The 23,610-nt window shown below is 36.5% G+C and overlaps 1 protein-coding gene and 1 non-coding gene across 2 annotated transcripts in view; both read left to right on the top strand.

The window, feature by feature from the left end:
* The window catches only part of Smp_139400 (putative tensin), a gene marked incomplete at both ends in the record, with an annotated part of 109,035 nt that overhangs the window by 45,948 nt on the left and 39,477 nt on the right, over positions 1-23,610 (top strand). The window contains 5 exons of the mRNA XM_018798809.1: positions 12,293-12,730; positions 15,036-15,229; positions 16,860-17,196; positions 18,802-19,146; positions 20,825-20,896. Coding sequence (XP_018653714.1) covers positions 12,293-12,730; positions 15,036-15,229; positions 16,860-17,196; positions 18,802-19,146; positions 20,825-20,896 — 1,386 coding nt within the window. The remainder of the gene's footprint in view (positions 1-12,292; positions 12,731-15,035; positions 15,230-16,859; positions 17,197-18,801; positions 19,147-20,824; positions 20,897-23,610) is intronic.
* Smp_tRNA_00220_Gln_TTG.1.1 lies at positions 11,980-12,046 on the top strand. The gene has a single exon. It is a non-coding gene (tRNA).

The following is a 23,610-nucleotide window of genomic DNA, read 5'->3' as shown; positions in this document are numbered from 1 at the left end:
TTCGACCAGAATCGACAACCTCTGTGTACGAACTCACTACATAATTGGCGACCGCAACGAGCGAACACAAATCAAAAATGGAACCGCCAACGACATATTTCGTTATGATCCGAATAATCATCATATGCTCATTATTACAATAATGTCATATCTTCATCTAACGTGGGATTATTATTTTTGTTCGTATTAACATTAAACTATGACATATACGTAGTCATATCACTAATCGAACAAATTGTCGGTGATTACTTTGCCTTCCTTGCTTTTCACTAGTCTTTCTGGCTTACGGTAATTTCCAGAGAACAAATCCAAAATTAGTGTTTGACATTAGAATTAAAATCTCTTTAAAAATAAGAAAAAAAACGGTTAGCAGTTGTAGATGAAAATTACATACATAAAAGATTATAGGAACTAATAATGTTCTGTGGTTGCATTGAAAGATAATATCATCAAATTAAAGTATTATATACAGTTAGTTCCCTTTATGAATTTAAATAAAGACAGAACAAATATTGATGCAGAATAATATGAATTCATTATATTTCGTGGTTTCTCATCAGCTACTTACAACCAAATATGTATTAGAATTAGTTGAAGTTAGACATTAACACCGTGGAACAATTGACATGATTAAATGTAAATGAATGGAATAACTGGTAGGTCCTCGGTTCGAATCTCGTGAGGCGAGATCGTGGATGCGCACTATTGAGGAGTCCCATAATAGAACGAAACGGCCGTCCAGTGCTTTCAGGTTTTCCATGGTGGTCTAGCTTCAATTGACTCATGCTTTCAGTTAATATGACTATTTAGTTGTATAAATAAATCATTACAGATGGGAACAGTTTGAAGTTTGATCAATCTTATCATGGTAAGTATTCCGTTAGTAGTTCTATAAAGTTATAAATTAATACGAAACAACTTTCTAGATTGTGACTATTAAATTACGGATGATCTTTGAGCCATACTTAAGTGACCGTGAAAAAACTCACCGATTTATCAGGGTTAAAAGAGAGTTATAAATTCGTGTAAGGAATTAGGAATCCGATTAACAGTAAGTAAGAAGTCAAGGTAAGGAACTACAGTTAAGGTTTTCATCACGAACTATCATCAGTTATAATGCTAAAATGCTATTTAGCCATATGGATGAATGAATTTCGTGCCAAAATTCAAGACTTTCAACCATAAATTTGATTGGTTCTTTCAGAATTTATGGTACCACCATGATCTGGTTGTACGTTGTGTACTTGAATGTTTGGAAAACCATTTCTTAATCTTCCCTTTAGTCTTCAAAATCCTTTAGCTGTTGAACTTAGAACAAGAAACAAAAATTGAAGATAAGAAGGAAGCTTCATTTCGACGATTAATTTATGTTTCAATGACCAGGGTATTTGTAATTTTACGTGGTCCTGAGATTTCAGGAGCACTTGAAAACTTATATTTGTAGCAACATTGAAAACTATCCAATCATGGTATGACATGTCAACATTCTTTTTCAAGAATCCATGTAAAACTTTTCTAAAGTTCTGTTCGAATAGAATACGGTCAATTCATTTTTGTATTAGTTGTTTGGATCTTCCCACTAACATTTGGGACTGTAATTTATCAGTCTCGTATTGGCATATGTGTATCCTGTGCAGATTGCCTTGATGTGACCTTAAATCACAAGCTTTATAAACGGAAAACGATGGTGGCTAGAAGTGTAATCTAAAACGTGCGTTTCGCCCCATTTGGGACTCATCAGATGTTTGTACCAGAATTCCAGATTTGATATTCACCCCGGAAATTGAAAGCAGTACCGTTTCCTTAGTGGATAACGCAATAGCGCTTGCAATGACAGGTGCTGAGTTATAATCGCAGAGTGAACATCAATTTCGGAATGTAGATACATCCAGTCAATGAATCCCAACGCGCTTCCTAGATTCCACTTTAAGCTACCATCCATCTTTGTTAAAAATACCGTCAGCTTTTAACAACTTATTCGAGGAGTCCTCGATGACTTCAAACATCTAGGAGTTCTTGGGTTTTAGTGAATATTTTATATAATGTAATTATCTTAATTGGTATTCACTATATCGGCTTCCTAATAGCTGGAAATTTAGCTTACTATTTGTCATATGAATAACTTATCACTCTATAAACGTGAACCCTTTTACTAAAATCTGTTCAGCTTAGATTAAAGGAATCATCCTTACTTACTTACTTACTTACTCACTTACTTACTTACTTACGCCCCTTATCCCCAATATAGCATAGGCCGCCGACTATCGTTCTCCAACGCACTCTGTCCTGGGCCTTCTTTTCTAGTTCTATCCAATTTTTGTTCATTTCCCTCATGTCTGTCTCCATTTCTCGGCATAATGTGTTTTTTGGTCTTCCTCTTTCCCGTTTCCTCTCAGGAGTCCATGTGAGGGCTTGCTTAAGCATCCTAGTTATAACAATATTTTAATCATTTAATCCGACAGTTGAAAGAATAGTTAAAATAAAATTAATCAATATTCATCTTTCAGAGAAAACTTTCAATAATTTTCATTGTCAATGTTGGGTTCTTTAATCTAGTTGATTTAACTGTACTGCTTTAATTTTCAACGTGGATGACATATCTAGAACTTAATTAACCTTCTACCACTATGGGTTTTGAATCAATAACTGCATCTCTGTGTTAATGTGGTATGGCAACTCGAACTGATGTACGTACGTACAAAGTTCTACGTTGTGACTGACTAACTGACTAACTGAATTAACCTTCTATAGATTATTAAAACTGATTTATATAGGTGTGTATCTTAAAATCTTTTTAGGTTAAGGCCTACAATTAGTATATGGGTATCGTGAAAGGATTCACTCAATAGTGACATTTAGTTACATATCTTTACCAAAGTTGAATCTTGCTTAGTAGTGGATGAGAGGTTCATCCTAATCAACATTCATCAGCTAGGTGTACCTGCCATAGCCCAAAATCTCAACTAAGTATTTGTTTTCTGCTTCAAACAGTCAATATTCCATTCACTGACATACTGAGTCCAGTTAGCTATTAACTTCTGAAATGTACATACATTTTATTCTCATGAAGTTATATATTTTTCCATTGTTGGTAAATTACTGGGTAAAACGTTGACGTTTGAAGTATTAACACTTTGATAGATAACAGATATATTGAGGTGATGAGTCCTAACTAAGTAGAAACATACGTTATGGATCTCACTATTCATCACAATTCAACTTTATAACTTACATTAAATTTCATTGTTCTTGTAAACTAGGGTATAAAATGTTTAATCATTTATGATAGGTTGAGGGGAAAAAAGAAAAGACTCCAGTTACGTATTGTTATCTCTTTCCAATTGATTTATAAACGAAGATGGATAGTGGATAGCAGTGGAATCCAGTTTGACGCGCGTTTCGCCCTATTCGGGGCTCGTCAGCTGGATATACATGCATCTCAGAGTTGATGTTCACTCCGGGACTCGAACCCAGTATCGTTTGCTTCAAACGCCATCGCGTTTTCCACTCACCTACTGAATCCTGATAGCCACTAGCTTGTGCAATGGGGTAAAGTTTGAATTCATTTGTTATTGTTTGTTTGAATATTCCCATTGTTGTTTAGGACTGAAATTGATCAATTCACTGTTAGCCACTGTCCATCTTTGCTTATAATGCTTGTGAATCAAGACTATATCGTGGCAATACGTACAGTATACACATATGCCAATAAGAGACTGATCAATTGCAGTCCTAAACATCAATGGGAAGATTGAAACAAACAATGCCAAGTGAATTCAATTGGTTTATAGTTTCATTTCTCACATTTCAATCAACTCACTGAAGACATTGGTGAATGGTTGCTCAATTTCGTGGATTTATTGAAGTTAGACATAACATCTGTTGGATGCCGTCTCAATTGTCTAATGGTCAAGCGCTTGCACGTGAGACTGATGAGTCTTGGGTTTGAATCTCGTGAGGCAGGATCGTGAATGCGTACTGCCGAGGAGTCCCACAATTGGACGTAACGGTCGTCCAGTGCTTCCAGGTTTTCCACGGTGGTCTAGCTTCAATTAACTATATAAAATCTCTTATTTATGTAAACATCGGTTTCCCTTTGATCTTTGGTTTGTTTTTTTCCTGATTTCTTTAAGTTTGTTTGTTTATTTGTGTGTATGCATATTTGTGTACTAATGTATACAATATAATTTATCAGTTTACTTGGGAACAAAAGAATAAACCCAATCAAAAACTGTTCTCCTTATAATCAAAAGAAAATAATTAAAGAGTAAGAATCAATGAAGTAAATAGCCTAATGATCATCAAATATTTCTTTATGTTTAAAAGACAATTTTATGTCTTTGATGTAGGTTTGTTCTCCGAGCTGGATGGTTTGGTTGTGGAGCTTTCATTGTCCTTCTGAACGACATAATTAGCACAAACTTCGAGTGCTGATAATGTCGTTCAGAAGGACAATGAAAGCTCCACGACCAAACCATCCAGCTCAGAGAACAAACCTATATCAAAATCACCCACCTGAGCTACAAATCTTCTCCACCATCTCACAATTTTATGTAGATATATCTGTATTTCAATCAGTTAAATAACTGTCTGACATCCGAAAAAAATAGAACTCCACTGGTTACGGCTTCTCACTAGAACTCCAGAACATCTATCTTGAAAATAGTGACATAATTATTACCAGTAAAGGGAATATGTGGAGATTGTAGTATTTTCACAATTGAATTCACGAGTCAATCTAAACCAGACCACCATTGGAAACATTTAAGCATTAGGAGACCATTTCGTACTTGTACGGAATTCCTCAGTAGTGAGCATCCACTATCTCCACACGAAAATCGAACCCAAGTCATTCGCTCTCACGTGCGAACGCCTAAACTCTAGACCATTGAACCGGCATCGAAAGATGTTAATGTGCAACTACAATTGATCTACGGTAGTGTGTAACCATTTTCCACTGTCTCTAATGGTAAGTGGTTCAAACCTGACGTGCTCGAACTCCACTGTTCACGGCCTCTTACCAGAACTCGGAGAATTACCTTTCAAAATTAATAATACCAAACCCATGACTACATTGATTGAAGTTAAAAATTGGAAACTTCGGGTCCTGGTTCATTGATCTAGAGGGTAAACGTTCGCACGCGAGATCGAAACTCCTGGATTCGAGTCCCTCATGCGGGAACGTGGATGCGCACTTCTGGAGAGTCCCATACTAGGACGAAACGGCCGTCTAGTGCCTCAAGGGTTTTAATGATGGTCCAGGTTAGATCGACTTGTGAATTCAACTGTGAAAATACTTCAATCTCCACAAATCCCGGTACTGGTATAGATATAGTTCATCAGTTATCACTTCTAGAAACATTTTTCTGTTCATTGCATGTAGATAGTGTATACTATAGAGTGATTCTTCTGCAATACTACAGCTTTCTCATAAGCGTATAGTTTCAAGGTGGGTTTCATGAGATATCGACAAAATCGCTTCCAGTGGAATCTGATGGTCTTGGGTTTCATATCATATGCAGTCGCACTTGGACACTACTTGGAACTTTTGGATGGCATCTAAAACACAAGTCCCAAACTGACTCTTTTTTATGATAATGGGGATTTGTAGAGATCGTAGTAATTTTAACAGTTGTATTCATGAGTCAATATAAGCTTGACCATCATTGAAAACCTGGAAGCACTGAATGGCTGTTTGATTCTAGCACAGGACTCTTCAGCAGTGCTCATCCACAATCCCCCCTGTCTATAAATTCTTCAAGTAATATCTGTCTTGTAATATCATTGATTATTTTTGCTCAGTTCAAGCTTGTTTTTTTTGTAATGGAGATTAGAACTTTGAAACCTTCAAATGTATTTTCAGTAAAAAGATCTATAATTTGGCAGAAATCAACTTTCATACAGATCACACTTACCTTGTTCTCTTTCTCATTAAACAACATTGAGAAACCAAGCTATTTTTGTTGTCCAATCTACTTTATTAATCCGTCTGAAGTATCCCATAAATAATTTTTTAAGTCCAAGTTCATGTGTAGATTCAAAATCCTATCAACGTAACCTTCATTCCAGAATCAAAAGATCAGCGACTTATCTAGTACTTCTTGTCATCTAGTAAATCTGGAATAGATAAAGATTATGAAATTAAAAATACTCGATAAACCTTGACAGACAAAGTTCAGTTGTGTCCACGACGAGAAAATTACCAGTGGCAACAATGAATGACAGTTGAATGTAAAAAACAACTGAAGTTGAAGATGTGGACCATTGAATGATAAACAAACGTTTTCAAGTTAACATGGTGTATGAGAAAAATTGTGATACTTGACTCGATTCCTAACATGATCGAAATCAATATTATGTACAGAGTTGAATAAACTTGTGAGATGAATATCCTGAGTATCTATCCATAGCTTTCAATTATTTCACATCATCTGATGAAGTGATTACATCGTAACTTGACAGATAGACTCTAGTTAGCACTGAGAACTAGAAAAATGACAATATTTGGAATGAGAATGAAATAACTTTAATCTTTGGTATTATATAATCGTTGTGTTATATCATCACTTATTGACTAGAAATGAAATTCTGCCAGTGAATAGTGGTTATTCCGCTGATCAACGTTTCTCAGTGAAACCAGAAGGTTCTACATTCGATCCCTAGTGAGGTCATCGGTTTCACTGCTGAGGAGTTTCATATGGGGACGAAACAACTTCTCAGTGCTCTCTGTTTTCCAATAGTAAGCCAAATGAGATAAATCTGAAAAATACTAGCTATAATTTATACCAATCTGAACACAGACTTTTCAACCAAAGATCTTATCATTAGTAATCTACAAATTTTCCATTATCACTGTTTGGACTGTTGTTTGTTGAAATAGTAGTAGCGATCTTGACTAGACCACCTTTGAAGATCGGAAAGAACCGAATAGAAGTTTTGTTCTTGTATAGCACTCTTCAGCAGTGGTGGTATCACATCCGCATCACAAGGGATCAAACCTGGAAACTTCGATCTTTTGCTCGAACGCTTAACCTATAGATCACTAAGCTAGTATTCAATAATGTACAAGTTTGCCCTAATCCTAACTGTTCAACACACGACATTCAACGAAAACGCTCTTCAGCACCCTCTTATTTTCAATGGTATCCCCTATATGAAACAATATAGATCCTAGGCCCAATTGCAGTAAATGATAACACGGGTGAGGACAACCGACTATGTATTTAGCACAAATTACAAAGTTGCTTGATAAAATACAAAAACCATATTCCGATACTCTATTTGCAAAATGTTCAATAATTGTCTCAGGCTTCATTGTTCCTGGATTTCCATACCAATCGATTTCTATATCTGTCATTCTCTTTTCGATCTTCTCAATCTTCTGCTGCCAGATATTCTATTCCTCACTCACGATATATACTACTTATGTCGATAGAAGTAGCCCACACCACAAAATCCCCATGTGTGTGTGTGTGTGCGTGTGTTGTAGACCCGCAAAATCTCATCAGTAAAGATTCATTATTTTCCCATGATCATCTAGATAGACCATTCAATCTTCTATAGAAGTTGCCATAAAATGACGTTCAGAAGCCAGAAAAAATTAAAAAAAAAAACGGATTTCATCATAATTTCCACTCGTTTTCGTTCATTCCCTTATCAAAACTTAACCAAAGTGGGAGTATTTACTTAAATCAAAGAAATTTAATTAAGTTTGTTTTTTTATTTTTTCAATTTTTTTTTATTTTTTCCAATGATGATTACATAACTTAGTTGTTTATTTATCTCTAATCATACAGAAGATAAATAGAATTAAGATGATGAAAGAGTTTCATTTTATGCCCTCCCCCTACTTTCCCCTTTCATTGTTCCCCACCTTTTGTCCCTCCAGGTTTGATTATCATTTTTTTACATCTATATCCTTTTAAAATTGATGAAATGAAAAAAAAGAAAACAGTTAAGTTTCTTATCCATACCCTTGATCATAGATACTAAGTAAAATGACTTGATTTGAGTCTTTGATCGACAGACAAGATAATAGATGGTTAGGTACAATAGAAACATGAGATCAGATATAAGAGATAATTAGATCATTATAATGATACATAGAGAGAAAATTCTGGCAAACAAAAATTGAGAGCTACAATATGAAATCTAGGGTATGTTATAGTGAAGATGGTTTACAATTATATATTTAGAAAGGGTTTTGTGCAGATTTCAGTATTTTCATAGTTAAAATGATGAGACAATTGAAGCTAGACCACCAAGGAAAACTTGAAAGCACTGGACAGCCGTTTCGTCCTAGCATGGGACTCTTCAGTGGCAGCGCGCATCCACGATCCCGCCTCGCGAGATTCGAATCCAAAACCTATCGGGTACGAGCGCGAGCGCTTAATCACTATACCACTGAGCTGTCATTCAATGGTGTTAATGTCTAACTTCAACCAATCCACGAAATTTGAGCAACTGTTCACCAATTGTCTTCAGTGAGTTGTTACCTCACATCAGATGTTGGATGCGCACTGCTGAGGAGTCACATAATAGGACGAAAAGGCCGTCCAGTGCTTCCAGGTTTTCCATAATGGTCTAGCTTCAATTGACTCATCATTTCAACTATGAAAATAATATATTTGATAAGTCTTGTTGATTGAACGCTATACTTGGATCCTAAGCTAATCTCGTAACCCTCAAGCTAGAACTATACAGCGACTTGAACATTGAGAGAAAAGACGCAAAATATGCAAGAATCCCTTTACTACAAAGGTTGATTTATGTGAGACTATAATTTTATGGATGAACCAATCAGATTTATGATAGCAGGTCTTGGATTTCGACCCAAAATTCATTCACTCATTTGGCTAAATATCAATTTGTCATTACTCCCAAATGCCCTGGTGCGGCCGAGAGTGGAGAAAGTCAGCTCTCCTTCTCTAAATGCTCTTACATGGCCACGCGTATATCGCCTCTGTCAGGGAAGTCCTAATCATTGCCTTCTTGTGGCAAAGGTGTTCTTTACGAAATTGAGAGAACAAAAAGCGAATGTCCGGCGCTTCAACCAGGTTGGTGGACACGGAAAGTCCACAGAGGGGAGTTGGAAAACCCTCATTCCAAATCAATAGTGCACATGGGCTCCAGTATCCTGAGGGAATAAATGGCGTATGAATCAATCGTTGGTCACTGACTACCACGGGACTGCATCTTCTCACGATGCTCCACTGTTTTGTGGATCAGATCTTTAGGTCAAAGGCTCTGAGTGTGGCCCCCTAAGAAAACCACCTGGTTTAGTTTGGGCACCTGGGCATTCTCACAGTCCTCACAAAAACCAAATGAGATTTGTGTGTCGCATATATATCTGGTACTTTCTTGTACCAATATTTATGTGTTTAAATAAACAAATATAATAAAATATTTTGGCATTATAGTTGGTGTTAGTTCGTAATGAAAACATACAATCTTATTACTAACTATAGCGTTCAACTGTAAATCTTAATCCCGAAATCCTAACATTAGTGTATTACCTTCATTTATCCATTGTGCAGTCGACATTTCAAGGTCATTTTAGTGTTGCTCAAAAGTCATCTATCAATTATAGTCTCACCGATATTACAGTGATTCTGATAATACAATCACAATATTTACATGAGATTCAATAAAGTCAAATGGGTAAACTTAAAGTATAGATAAAATATTGAATGGTAATGGTATAGTGTTGATATGAATCCATTGAAATCATGAAAATTACTTTAGGGGTACGAAGTGAAATTCAAAGCTGAATACATTTTATCTTATGTCCTGTAAATGATTGAGAAGAAGATCTTTCTATAGCTCATATGATGTTTAAAATATCCAGATTGCACATAATGGAGACTCTGTGTGACATGGTTCAGAATCGATCACAATGGCGTAGGTGTATACACTCTTTATGTTCCCTTAAACCATGAGATTAGAAATTGCTCCATATCTGTCTTCCTTCCTGTCCTATATCCTTATATACAATCTTTCTTTAATATATTACCACCACTAAATTAACTATTTCTATGAATTCAGTGTTCATCTTGTTGTGATAATGAGTGAGGTACGGCAACTTGGACCGATGCATATATGTGCCTGATCTTACGTTGTAGCTGACTGACTGACTGAGATTGCACATAACATGCAAATGAAAACTATCCTTAATTCATAACCTTAAAATTTTGATCCTGACTCTAAATACTTAATGGTAACCATGAGTAATATAGGAGAATCCATAGAAAACTACGTACATCTTTATAAAAGACCATGGAAACTGGTATTCTATGCATATGTGGATAACAGTTAATTAATTTAAAGTTGAAATCATGAATCAATTAGAAGCTAGACCATCATGGAAAACCTGAAAGCACTGAAAGGCCGTTTCATCCTGTTGTGGGACTCCTCAGCAGTGCGCATCTACGATCCCGCCTCACGAGATTTGAACCCAGGACCTATCGGTCTCGCGTGCAAGCGCTTAGCCTCTAGATCTAGACCACTGAACCACCATCCAATGGTGTTATTGTCTAACTTCAACCAATCCACGAAATTGAGCCACACATCCACCATTGTGTTCAGTGAGTTACTATCTCACAACAAACTCGGTGGAACTCCACTGGTCATTGCTTTTCTCTAGAACTCTAAGAAATACCTCTTGAACCCAGTCACTAGTGAGCATATGTTGATTAATATCAGAAGGGGTTTTGGTGGATATTATAGTAATTTTATTAGTTGAGATCATGAGTCAATAACATATAGATTCACATAAACAAAGTATACATTTTGAGATGACTAACTACAACCCACTTTTCTTGTGTAAATTGTCGTTTAAGAATGAAATCCAGTTTATAAACAATCGATTAGAGATGAAAAAACCCTGACTGGATGATCCTTCATTGAAATAAAGAAATCTGTAAAATATAAAGTTTGGCATAATGACTTTAAAGCGCCAAATTTTTCGAAATTCTACTGCCGTCATGAGCGAATTTCAATTAGCGATACCACCAGTGCACTGACGTGCTGGTTTCTTGCTTCATTTAAACTGTTATTATGATAGATCAACACTAATTGGAGATGTTGTTAACATACAGGAAGCAGTGAATAGCTGTTATATCAGAAAGTGCTCACTTACGAACTCCGCCTGCAGCTCTTTTAGAGTTACTGCTGGTCCCAAGCCCGGGTAAAAGGAGGAGGGTTGTGCATGGGGTAAGCGACCCCATCTTATAGAAAAACTAACTCGCTAAAAGAACGCTAACCAGAAAAAATAATTCAGACCATTTAAACTCTGCCTTGGGAATTGAAGGAATAAGCAGATATGAAAAAGATGAATAACAACTGGAAAGAACTGGAAAAGATTGCCCAGGACAGAGTTGGGCGGAGAATGCTGGTGGGCGGCCTATGCTCCTCTACGAGGGGTAACAGGCGTAAGTAAGTAAGTATTCATTTACGAAACTATATCAGAATTGAATAGATGACTATATGTGTTATAACGCTCTATTTTCCTCATCAACATGAATGGGACGCTATTTTGCCTTAGACGAATATCTGCACTAGATTACCTCCCAGTGTCTATTCTACAGGACTTGAGAACAACTCACATCAAGAACACGTGGCTAGCCTGACTAGAAAGTAGGTATATTTCCACGCTAAAAACCGCTAAGAATCACAATAATAATAAGAATAGGAGAATATATAACTCATCTAGTACCTGTCAGATTGTCTACTAGTCCGACTAAGCAAACAACCAATCATGATCATGCTCCTTCACATATCAATATATTAACCGGGATTTACACCGCCTTTGATAATATTCAACTAGTTTTATTGCGAACTTGGAGACGTGGATCAGTTTCCAAGAATGTTACTGGTCAATTATGTAACAATTACGTAAAAACATCAATGGGAAGATCCAAACAAACAGTACTTAGTAAATTTCAACTTCACCCCATTGCACAAGCAAGTGGCTATCAGGACTCAGTGACCGAGTGGATAACGCGATAGCGTTTGAAGCGAAAGGTACTGGGTTCGAGTCCCAGAGTGAACATCAACAAGTCTGGGATGCAGGTACATCCAGCTGACGAGTCCCAAATAAGACGAAACGCGCGTCAAACTGGATTCCACTGCTAGCCACTATCCATCTTTACTTACCATGCTTGTGAATTTAGGCTATATCAAGGCAATACGCACAGTATGCACATATGCCAATCATTGAAGTTTTCTCATTGTGTCAATAATTGAAATTCATTATGAATTTTTGGGTAAACTATGTATCATCTTTATTTCACAGATTCATCCAAACCCAATCGATTGAACTTAATGCGACAAACATCTGATCCATTAAGTCATCCAGTAATACGTGGACGTAGTCCACAAAGTTCCAGTCAATGGATAAATGTACAAGATGCTTCACATACAACAAATCAAATACCTTTATATCAACAAGCATTGCTAAGTCCACGAGTAAAAGTTCCACAAAATAACAATTATACAACAAACATGTACACTGATACATCACAATATCAACAACCATCACAACAACAAACTCAACTTACTCCTAATCAATCATCAAGTGGGCAAATCTCAATGAATCGATCAAATTTGGTACAATTACAAAATTTATATCAACAATTACTTCAACAGCATCAACAACTCTTACAACAACAACAACGTCAACAGCTCCATCCCCAACAGCAACAACAACAACAAACTTTGGATTATACAGCTGGTAATAAAGATTACGTAATCTTATAACCTCATGATTAATGCATTTTTTTTGTTTATTAGTGATAATAGGGGTGTCTGTGTGTGTGTGTGTAAAGACCATTGGTATTGTTTATGGATTCCATAACAAATTGATGTAAGATAACTATTAGCTTAATTTATGGTTTGTTAATTTTGATAGGGCAGAGGACACCGACCAGCAGTCTCTTCAGACTACTCTGTCCTCAACTCATTTTGTCTAATTGTTACTATTCATTCTATTTTGATGTTTGTCTTCAATTGCTTGTAAAATGTTTCATTCGGTTTATCTATTCTCTTTTTGCCTTGATGCTTGTGAGTTGGGGTTTGCCTCGTGATTCAGTTTGATGATTTACACCTGCAGAATCTTTTCCTAATATCTTCCTCGGCTGGAAGCTGCCTTGTTCTGTTCCACAGTAGATTGTCCCAGATGGTATCCAGTCAACGAACATTGGGTATCTTGTGTAAACAATTGTTCATAAATACTTGTACCTTTTTGATGATATATGTGGTATTCCTTCAAGTCACAGCATCGTACAATAAAATTATCTTGACGCCTGTATTGAAAATTATGACTTTGATATTTTGCTGACAGTTGTTTTGAGTTCCAGATCTTCTTTAATTATAGGAGAGCTACTTTCGATTTGCCAATCCATACCTTTATATATGCGTCAGATTCTTCCTGTTTATTAGTGATGTTGATCAGGTATGTAAAGCTTCCACATCTTGTAGGACTTCTTCACCAAGTGTACTTTGGTGCTTGCTGAGTTGTATTTCATGATCTTGCTTTGTACCTTGTTAATGTTGTGACACACTGCTGCAGAATCCGCTGCCACTCTATCTGACTTCATTTGCATTTATAGCTGTGTATAGGTCAGAAGGTTCAGGTCATCTGCAAAGTCCAAATCGTGTTGTTACACTCATGCTGTTCACTGTATTCCGTGCACCACCTAAGATGTGGACGTTTTCATTATCCAATCAATCTTCAGAATAAAGAGGAAAGGCGGGAGTAGGCACATTTTTGTGATACCGGTTTTACTTGGAACGTATCTGTGAGGTGGGCAATTAATGAAAACTAAAAAATATCAGGTAGCTGTTTCGGGCTTGGACAATTTATGATTATGTGTTCGTATATTTTCAAATATGAAGTTACACCGCTAAGAGTTTCTATACTGGAACAGAACAACTATCAAGTACTTTTCAACAGTTGTTCAAATAAGGTCAGCCCAATAAGTAAACGAATCGACTCATTGTATTGATGAGAAATGAATGTTAATTGAATAAATATGATAAAACTCTTGGTTTCCTCCAGTTGAGATTTGAAATTACTTACTTACTTACGCCGCCGACCAGCATTCTCCAAGCCACTCTGTCCTGTAACTTCTTTTCTAGTTCTATCCAAATTTTGTTCATTCTTCTCATGTCTGTCTCCATTTCTCGGCGTAATGTGTTCTTTGGTCTTCCTCTTTTCCTTTGACCTTCAGGGTTTCATGTGAAGGCTTGTCTTGTGACGCAGTTGGGCGATTTCCTCTATGTGTATCCTATCTTCTTCCAACGCTTCTTCCTGATTTCCTCTTCCGCTGGAATCTGGTTTGTTGTCTCCTATACTAGAATGTTGCTGATAGTGTCTGGCTGAAATCTAAAATTAACAAACCTAGAAATATGTCGTATATCTGATATAAAATCATCATTTAGTGAAAGCGATGATTGTTATGTTGTTTAATTGTTACTCTTAGGTGAATTCAATCAATCAAATCTATATTTCATTTTTGTATTGTTTATTGGAATCTTCCCATGAATGTTTGGGAATTCAATAGATCAGTTTCTTATTGACATATGTGCATCTTGTTAAGTTTGCCTTCAGCCACAAACATCAACTTTTGGATGCCAAAGGATCCAGTTGATGAGTCCCAAATAGGACGAAATTCACATCTTGGAATCCACCTTTAACCACCATCATCCCTCCTTACAAATCTATAATATTTTCACGAGTCTTATTCATTTACTATATTATGGTGTTTTGATTGATGGCAATTAGTCAAAAGCAGTTGATAAGAAACTTCCGATATTAGTTTCAGATTTGTTTTCAAGTCATTAGAACATGTGTATCTACAACACTTAGAAGTACTGATCATCTTCATGGTGGTGAACAGTATCGACTAACAGGAAAGCTACTTCCAGGAATTCGTCGTATTTAGTACCGATCAATTAAGATGATATATTTATTACTTAGAGTATATATATATACCTATTTGTCTATAATATATATACATATATTTTCCATACTTAAGGTCAACCCATAGACAGTAGTCTTTATGCAACTGTTCAACGTCCATCAGCTAATATTCCTAATTCATTGGTTGCAAGTTTACAACGTATAATTTTACAACAACAACAGCAGCAACAGCAACAACAACAACAACAACAATTACAGATACCTCAGACACAACCATCAATCATTCCTAGTGTGACTATGTATCCACAGGTAAGTTACATAATCAGTATTGATATATAAGTGGATTTTTTTCTTATACATACAAATGTCTTGATTCATTTGAAGAGAGCACAATTAAAGATTAATGTAGGATAGTATGGATTCGTTTTATTTCACTAGGTTCTCGTCAGCTCCTAACAGTTTAGGTAATATTGCAGTGAATGAGAACATGGATGGGGACAATCGTAGTTTAGCATAACATTACAGAATATCTCATTAAAATATGAGAACCATGTAGTGGACAGTTAATTTGCAAAATGGATGCGCACTGCTGAGGAGTCCCATAATAGGACGAAACGGCCGTCCAGTGCTTCCAGGTTTTCAATGGTGGTCTAGCTTCTAATTGACTCATGATTTCAACTATGAAAATGACATGAATAAGTTAGCACCTTATATATTTTAGTGCGGAATTAAAAGTTTAGTGCTAGATAGCTTGTATAGTATGATTAACGCAGTAAAATTTGGTGATATATACAGTTACTAAAATGCTTGAATTGACCGAATAAAGTGCCTATTATACAATTAAACAGTAAGTATGACGTAGTACTTAAGCTAGATCACAAGAAATATGTACTATTGATATGATTCAATGCATAAGCAAGGGTGTTTGTATAGTTACATAATGTCCTCTCACTCTCACTCCCAACTCTAAATCTTAACTTCAAGTTCCTTGAAGGTTGTAAGTAGAACCTGTAAGGAATTATTTTGTATATTATAACCGTTATTCTACTGTATTGTTAATTATTATGTAACTAGGAAATGTTTCCTGATAGGTTAGTAAGTTGGTGGTTGGAGAAGGTCAACAGGAAACCCTTAATCCGGGTTTCATACAACTTGGCACTCGATAGCAAGGTGTATCCGTAATATTGAAGAAACTGGTGCTCCCTGATGCATTTGATCCCGTGTCACCCAGCTTCACAGTCAGAGACGTTATCACTGAGTTATCCGGTTCGCGATCGACCTCCTGTAGGACTGAGATGTAATCAAAATTGATTGATTACTGGGTGGTGATCAATGTTATGTGTGTCAAGTCCTTCTTAGTGAATATCAAATGCTATCGATCAAGTTGCAATGTGGCGACTAGTCTAGGTGGCTCGACATTGCGTATACTATGTTGAGATGAGATGGTCGTTGGTTGCTGACAGTTGCCAAGTAGCATTAAAGCCGGGTCCAGGGTTTCCCGTTGATCACCTCAAACCACCATCTTATTTCAACATAGTGCACGCAATGTTGAGCCATCTAAACTAGTGGCCATATTGCAACTTCATCGATAGCATTCGATCTGCGCTAAGAAGGACTTCCATTGAAGGACCTTGAATACCAACATTATTTATGACTATCAAAAGGATCCAGATAGAAGTTTAAGTTTCTAAGTCATAAGATCATTTTTGTTAGCATCTCAACAGAGTAGTTGCACGCATAATTAGCCTTGATCATTTTAAATACTGACATGGGATCAGTCACGTTTACAATTTACTCGTTGGACGTGAACATGGATAATATTAGTTGAATGAATTAACCGTAGATTAAATGATTCCTCCTACATGATTTACAGGTTCAGTATGAAATGTGATTTCATTTAAAGTGCTTTAACAAATGTTCATTTTATTTCTATGAATAGGCTGCTCCAGCTATGCAACCCTTAACAACACTTAGTCTTTCTGGTCTATCTACATCATCTGCTTTCAATAATCTTGCACGAGCTTTACTTCCTACATCAATTGCTTATAACACTGGAGAATCACTGACTGCACCACCATCATTAACTGGTGCTCCGCCTCCAACATTATTTCATAATCCTAATTTAATGCCAAATTCCAATTTACTTCTTTCAAATTTAAGACCGCCAATGTTTCCCCAGCAACAACAACCGTTGTTACAGAATTTTCAGATTCCATCTGCTATGGAACCATCTTATCTTTCGTCACAAAATAGATTAGTTGGTCCATCAAATCTCGGTAAGTAGCATGATTGATAGTGTTTAAAAAGTGCACTTGAACATTTTTGAAGTTATGGAAATGATAAGTAACCTTGAGATGTGTATTGCACATGCTTAATCACAGTCTACTTTAATATGAGCTTAAATGGATACCACTTAATGTGCGTTTGAAGAATGTAACCTGCAGTCTAACCAAATGATGGGATTGTATCCTCATTGTGTCACTAAATTACGGATTTCTGGATTTTAGTCAGCTCGATATTCGTTGTTTATTCATCAGTGAGCTCAGATGATGTAGCTGGAAGTTTCAATATTGTTTTTAAATATCTTATTCTTTCGTTATCATTCTCCAGAAACCGCTATTTTATTTAAATAACATGCATTCACAAGTAGTTAGGCTCGAGATTTAAAGCCTAATATCTCTGACTTGATCAATTACACCCTTACTTACTTACTTACTTACTCACGCCTGTTACTCCCAATGGAGCATATGCCACCGACCAGCATTCTCCAACCCACTCTGTCCTGGGACTTCTTTTCTTATTCTATCCAACTTTTGTTCATTCTTCTCATGTCTGTCTCCATTTCTCGGCGTAGTGTGTTCTTTGGTCTTCCTCTTTTCCTTTGACCTTCAGGGTTTCATGTGAAGGCTTGTCTTGTGACGCAGTTGGGTGATTTCTTCAATGTGTGTCCTATCCACTTTCAGCGCTTCTTCCTGATTTCTTCTTTCACTGAATTCTAGTTTGTTCTCTCCCATAGTAGTTTGTTGCTGATAGTGTCTGGCCAACGGATCCGAAGTATCTTGCGTAGACAACTGTTAATAAACACCTGTATCTTCTGGATGGTGGCCTTTGTTGTTCTCCAGGTTTCCGCCCCATACAGTAGAACTGTCTTGACATTTGTATTGAAAATTCGTATCTTGGTGTTGGTTGACGATTGTTTTGAGTCCCATATGTTATTAATTACACCCTCTACCAACACTTACAACCCTGAACCGTCAACAAGATCCCTATTGGTCCACTATTCACAAGCTTCTTTCTATGCCCCTGACTTCAGTCCAGGAGTAACAAACAGCCGCTACTTTCCCTCTATTTCAAACAGGCATTGTTTATATACAAAGAAACTGGACCACATTGTATCATAAGATGAAAAATAACAACTATACATAAACAAATCAAGAGTCATTGTGACTAGGGCAGATTGTAAGTAATAGACTGACAACAAATGAAGAGTAGTAAATCGTAAAACGGTAGTTACTGGGTGTAACTAAAGCTTCTAATAAATCGAATATATACAGATTGATTTCATCTTGCTACTAGTTGATTGATATATTGAGTCAATCAGATATCGGAAACCTTTTAAACACATGTTATTAGTGAACAAAATGTTTGGATTTCCCAGGCACGCTACTGATGCCTTATCAATCGCAATTCGGTTAACAAAAAGTGAAGTATCTCCTTACTCGAATAGCCGGTTGTGTCCATGTGATGGGACCTAGTGTATCCATATTGGAATCGCACACTATATAACACAAGATTAATCATCATCTCATTCTGAATTTCACTCTAAGACCATGAGGATCTCCTTTAGGTCTTTTCCGCTTGTTTTACACTGAACATTTTAGGATTAATTAGTGATATTGGACAAACTGATTTATTGAATGATCCATCTTGGCAAGCTGAACAAAGACGAAGAATTGATTTACAAAGAACACGTTCTTTATTGAATGAACAAGAACGAAAATTATTTGAAGAATTGAAAAATATTCGTAATCGACGAGCTGGTCTTTCAAAATTAGAACAATTTGGACGTCCTACTACTGGTGGTGTTAGTGGCAGTGCTATTGGTACTTCTGGATTAACACCTTTGGAAAGTTATCGTCGAGTTACTAAACGTATATCAACCAGTGAAGATGCACGTCTTAGAGGTCGTAATAGACCTTTATATGCAATTGGTCGATCTGGGTCAGGTCAGTTATGATTTGTGTTTTTATACCGAAGGAATTAATGTATATTTCTCTCTTCTATGAGATACTATATATACTACAATAATAATTCTAGTGATAGAGTTTACGCGCCACACACAAACTGGATCATGTTATATTCGATGCTCGATTGCCCGCGAATGCCCTGGTACGGCCGAAAGCGGGGAGAATCCGCTCTCCCTCTCCAAATGCTCTCACACGGCCACGCGTATATAGCCTCTGCCAGGCAAGTTCTACTCACTGCCTTCTCACACAAAGGGTGTTGTTTACCGAATTGAGAGGACGAAAAGCGAATTTCTGGCAGGAGCTTCAACCGGGTTGGTGGACACAGAAAGTCCACCTAGGGGAGTTGGAAAACCCTGATTCCAAACCAATGGTGTACATGGACTCCAGTATCCTGAACGAACAAATGGCGTATGAATCAATCGTTGGTCACCGGCTACCATGGGAATGCATCTCCTCACGATGCTCCACTGTCTTGTGTATCAGATCTTTAGATCAAAGGCTTCGGGTGTGTCCCTTTAAGAAAACTACCTGCTTCAGTTCGGGAACCTGGGCAGCCCTCACACAAATCAAATGAGATTTGTGTGGCGCATATATATCTGGTGCCCCCTTGTACCAATATTCATGTGTTTAAATAATAAATAAAATAAACGATGCTCGATTCATGATAACAAACAAAGATTTAGAATAAACGTCAGATACTACTCTATTCCACATAATTACATGCAGCCATTTTCAGTGAATTCAAAGTAGCGATAAATAGCAGGAAAGGAAATCATACATTTAATAGTTAGTAAGCTAAATGTCTGCTTCTTCATGCTCAGTGATAACGTACATCTTACATCCTTTCACTGTACATCAGTGCGATAACTAATCATTTTTAATAGTTGAAATCATGAGTCCATTGAAGCTAGACCACCATGGAAAACCTGGAAGCACTGGACGGCCGTTTCGTCCTATTGTGGGACTCCTCAGCAGTGCGCTCCACGACCTCTCCTCGAGAGATTCGAACCCAGGACCTACCAGTCTCGCCCCAGAGTGTTTAACCAATAGACTACTGAGCCGGCATCTAACGGTGTTAATGTCTAACTTCAACCAATCCACAAAGTTTGAGCAACCGTTCACCAATTGTCTTCAGTGAGTTGTTATCTCACAACAGACTTGGTTGAAAAATACTGAAATCTCCAAAAAACCTCTTCTGAACTAATCATTTATATGAAGGGAGTGGATTCAATATGCATTTGGTAACATAAAAGAGTTCATAAGATTCCTCTTTCTACTTAGTGCAATCCAATTACACAGTTTTTTCAGTTTACAGTTTCATATTTGTTTTCTGTAAATAACTTTTTTCGAGGATTCATCACTTCTCCCTGTCAAATTCCTATAAAGAAATGAAATAGAATGACCTACTTTGTTTCCGAACTTGGACTCTATGGAAGGATGACATGTATTGAACTAATGCAAAATGTTAATTAAGTTAATATTCTCGCCGTTAATGATGAAAGCGTTGTCTTGTTAATATCTTGTTACTATGCTGATTCGAAGTATTATATATCAAATTGATGAACATTTCTGTCATCTCATAAATGACTGACTTCATTGACTAGTTTTAAGTAGACAAGAACTCATATGATCTTTTTTACTTGAAAAATATTTCTAGCCGATACAGCGAGAGTACCACTTGGCAGTGGTGGTCATTATCCGTACGGTGATGCTTACGGATCAGATCTTGGTAAGTTTATAATTTACACTAGTTGAAAAATTATTGTTATTATCATTATTAATAATTCGTTACTAGATACAGTACTGTGTACTTTAACATGAAAGCATAGTTTGAATGTAAGAGATCATGATATACTCTTCTAGTCTGAGCTATATTGGTATATACAGACTACTTGGTTTGGGTCCGCATGATTATCGTAACCAATGGTTGAAGACTCTGGGTGACATGGCTCAGAATGGATCACAATGTTGTAGGTGTATACACTCTTTGTTTTCCTTTAAACTATGGGATTAAAATAACTTCATATCTGTACTATGTCCTTATATGTAACCTTTCTTTTGTTTATTACTTACTTACTTACTTACTTACGCCTATTACTCCCAATGGAGCACAGACTGTCGACCAGCATTCTCCAACCCACTCTGTGCTGGGCCTCTTTTATTTACTATCACCACTAAATTAACTACTTCTATGAATCCGGTGTTCATTTTGTTGTGCTAATGAGGTATGGTAACTTGGACCGATGAATATGTGTGCCTGGTCCTACGTTGTAGCTGACTGACTGACTCATGATATACTATACAATTGTTTAAACCTAAATAGCTTGTTTTAGATTCGACACTGAGACTTTATGAATCAACATTGATCGTTTTAAGTACTAAACCATCGCTCATCACATTAATTTTTAAGTACAGATAAGTTGATCCTTTTTTTATAGGAATAAGCATTTTTATTGTTAAGTTAACTTTCACCTTCAGTCGTCTATTGAAACTCATCTAGGTTGAGAGTTGCAACTGGTGACTTACTTGAATAGCTGGGTTATCTGTTTCTGTCATCTAGATATTTCAACAATTTCAACAATCTGTTTTTCATGTTTGTTTCGACACATCATTATGTCCACTTATCACATAAGCCATTCAGGTGATTCTATGAAACGTTTACAACTGTACAAGTTACAAAAGAATTCAATCAGGTACATTGTGGTTGCTGGAAGTATACATTGAAAAGAATACACACTATTCAGATGTCGATTCCTGAACTGCTGGCATCTAACTACTGATCACTAATTAGCAAGGTTTACTGTCTTCGATTCCTACTAAGTCTAAACATGTATCCTAATTGTGGTGTAATCATAATTCAACAATCCTAGTTGAATGATCTATAAGACGATTGCTCAGTATCACTACAAGACTTCGATACGTCGTCAGGATTGATCAAGAAATAAGAATAAGGAACTTGTTGAAATACTTTGTGCTGAGAATTCTATATTGTACCGAAGATGTAATATTGAATAAAGTGATTAATAATAATAATATTAATTTCTCAAGGATAGCATATGATACTACTGATTACACGATATTGTGATTTAATTGAATATAGTAATATTGATCTTAGATAGCACAGGTTTCGTGTATAATAAATATAAGGGGGACAGGTACTTGACTTCTTCAAGTATATTGAACCACCCCATACAATGGAAAATACACGTATAGATGTGTTAATTTGACATCTTACCAAAGATATCAGTCAAAATATAAGTATTTTACCATTGTGAATCTAATCTTATCAATGAGAGTCTATTGGCCAATCATACATTGGAATCTTTGTATTTTAATCAAGTACGACTTTACCCTTCTATCGCACATACTCGAACAAATATAGGTGAAGACAGTCAGTGTAGCGAAAGACTCTTCATCAGTAGGCCTCAACGTACACAAAGGTAAAAGATACTCAAATACAACACGGAGGACGCCAAGCCAATCATACTTGATGGATTAACTCTGGGAGAGGTAAAAAGTTTCACGTACCTGGGAAGCATCATCGATCAACAACGAGGATCTGATGCAGACGTAAAGGCTAGTATTGTCAAATCAAGGGCAGCATTCGTACAGTTGAAGAAAATGTGGAACTCAAAACTACTGTCAACTCATTTCAAAGTGAGAATCTTCAATTCGAACGTCAAGACAGTCCTATTGTATGGAGCTGAAACGTGGAGAACCACTACAACCATCATCAAGAAGGTACAAGTAATTATAAACAGTTGTCTACGCAAAATACTCAAAATTCGCTGACCGGATACTATCAGCAACAGCCTTTTGTGGGAAAGGATAAATCAACTTACAGATGAAGAGGAAATCAGGAAAAGATGTCGGAAGTGAATAGGATATAGTTTCCTTTGATGTGACATGATTGTTTACAAAAATACCATTTCTTGAAACCATAGACATAATTTGCCACCATTTTGATATCATACCTCTACCAGGATCAGAATTCAAACGACTATTCATCATGTTTACAAATGAATCCATATTATTCTGTATCAATCTTCGTTTTTACTCTCTTTAAGATAATAAAGGGAATGAGAAGTAACTCTAGTTGGTATTCATTTTAATCATGGGTTAGTCTATAAATACAACACGGAGGACACCGACCCGATCACACTTGATGGCAAAAATCTGGAAGAGGTGGAAACATTCACGTACCTGGGAAGCATCATTGACAAGCAAGGAGGATCTGATGCAAATGTAAAGGCGAGGATTGGCAAAGCAAGGACAGCATTCCTACAATTGAAGAACATATGCAACTCAGAACAACTGTCAACTAAATTCAAAGTGAGAATATTCAAAACGAACGTCAAGACAGTCTTACTGTATGGAGCTGAAACGTGGAGAACTACTACATCTATCGTCAAGAAGGTACAAGTATTTATACACAGTTGTCTA

This window comes from Schistosoma mansoni, chromosome 7, assembly GCF_000237925.1.
Source record: "Schistosoma mansoni strain Puerto Rico chromosome 7, complete genome".
Taxonomy (NCBI): domain Eukaryota; kingdom Metazoa; phylum Platyhelminthes; class Trematoda; order Strigeidida; family Schistosomatidae; genus Schistosoma; species Schistosoma mansoni.
Note: the sequence above shows the minus strand (reverse complement) of the source record. Positions and strands in the feature narration are given on the sequence as shown.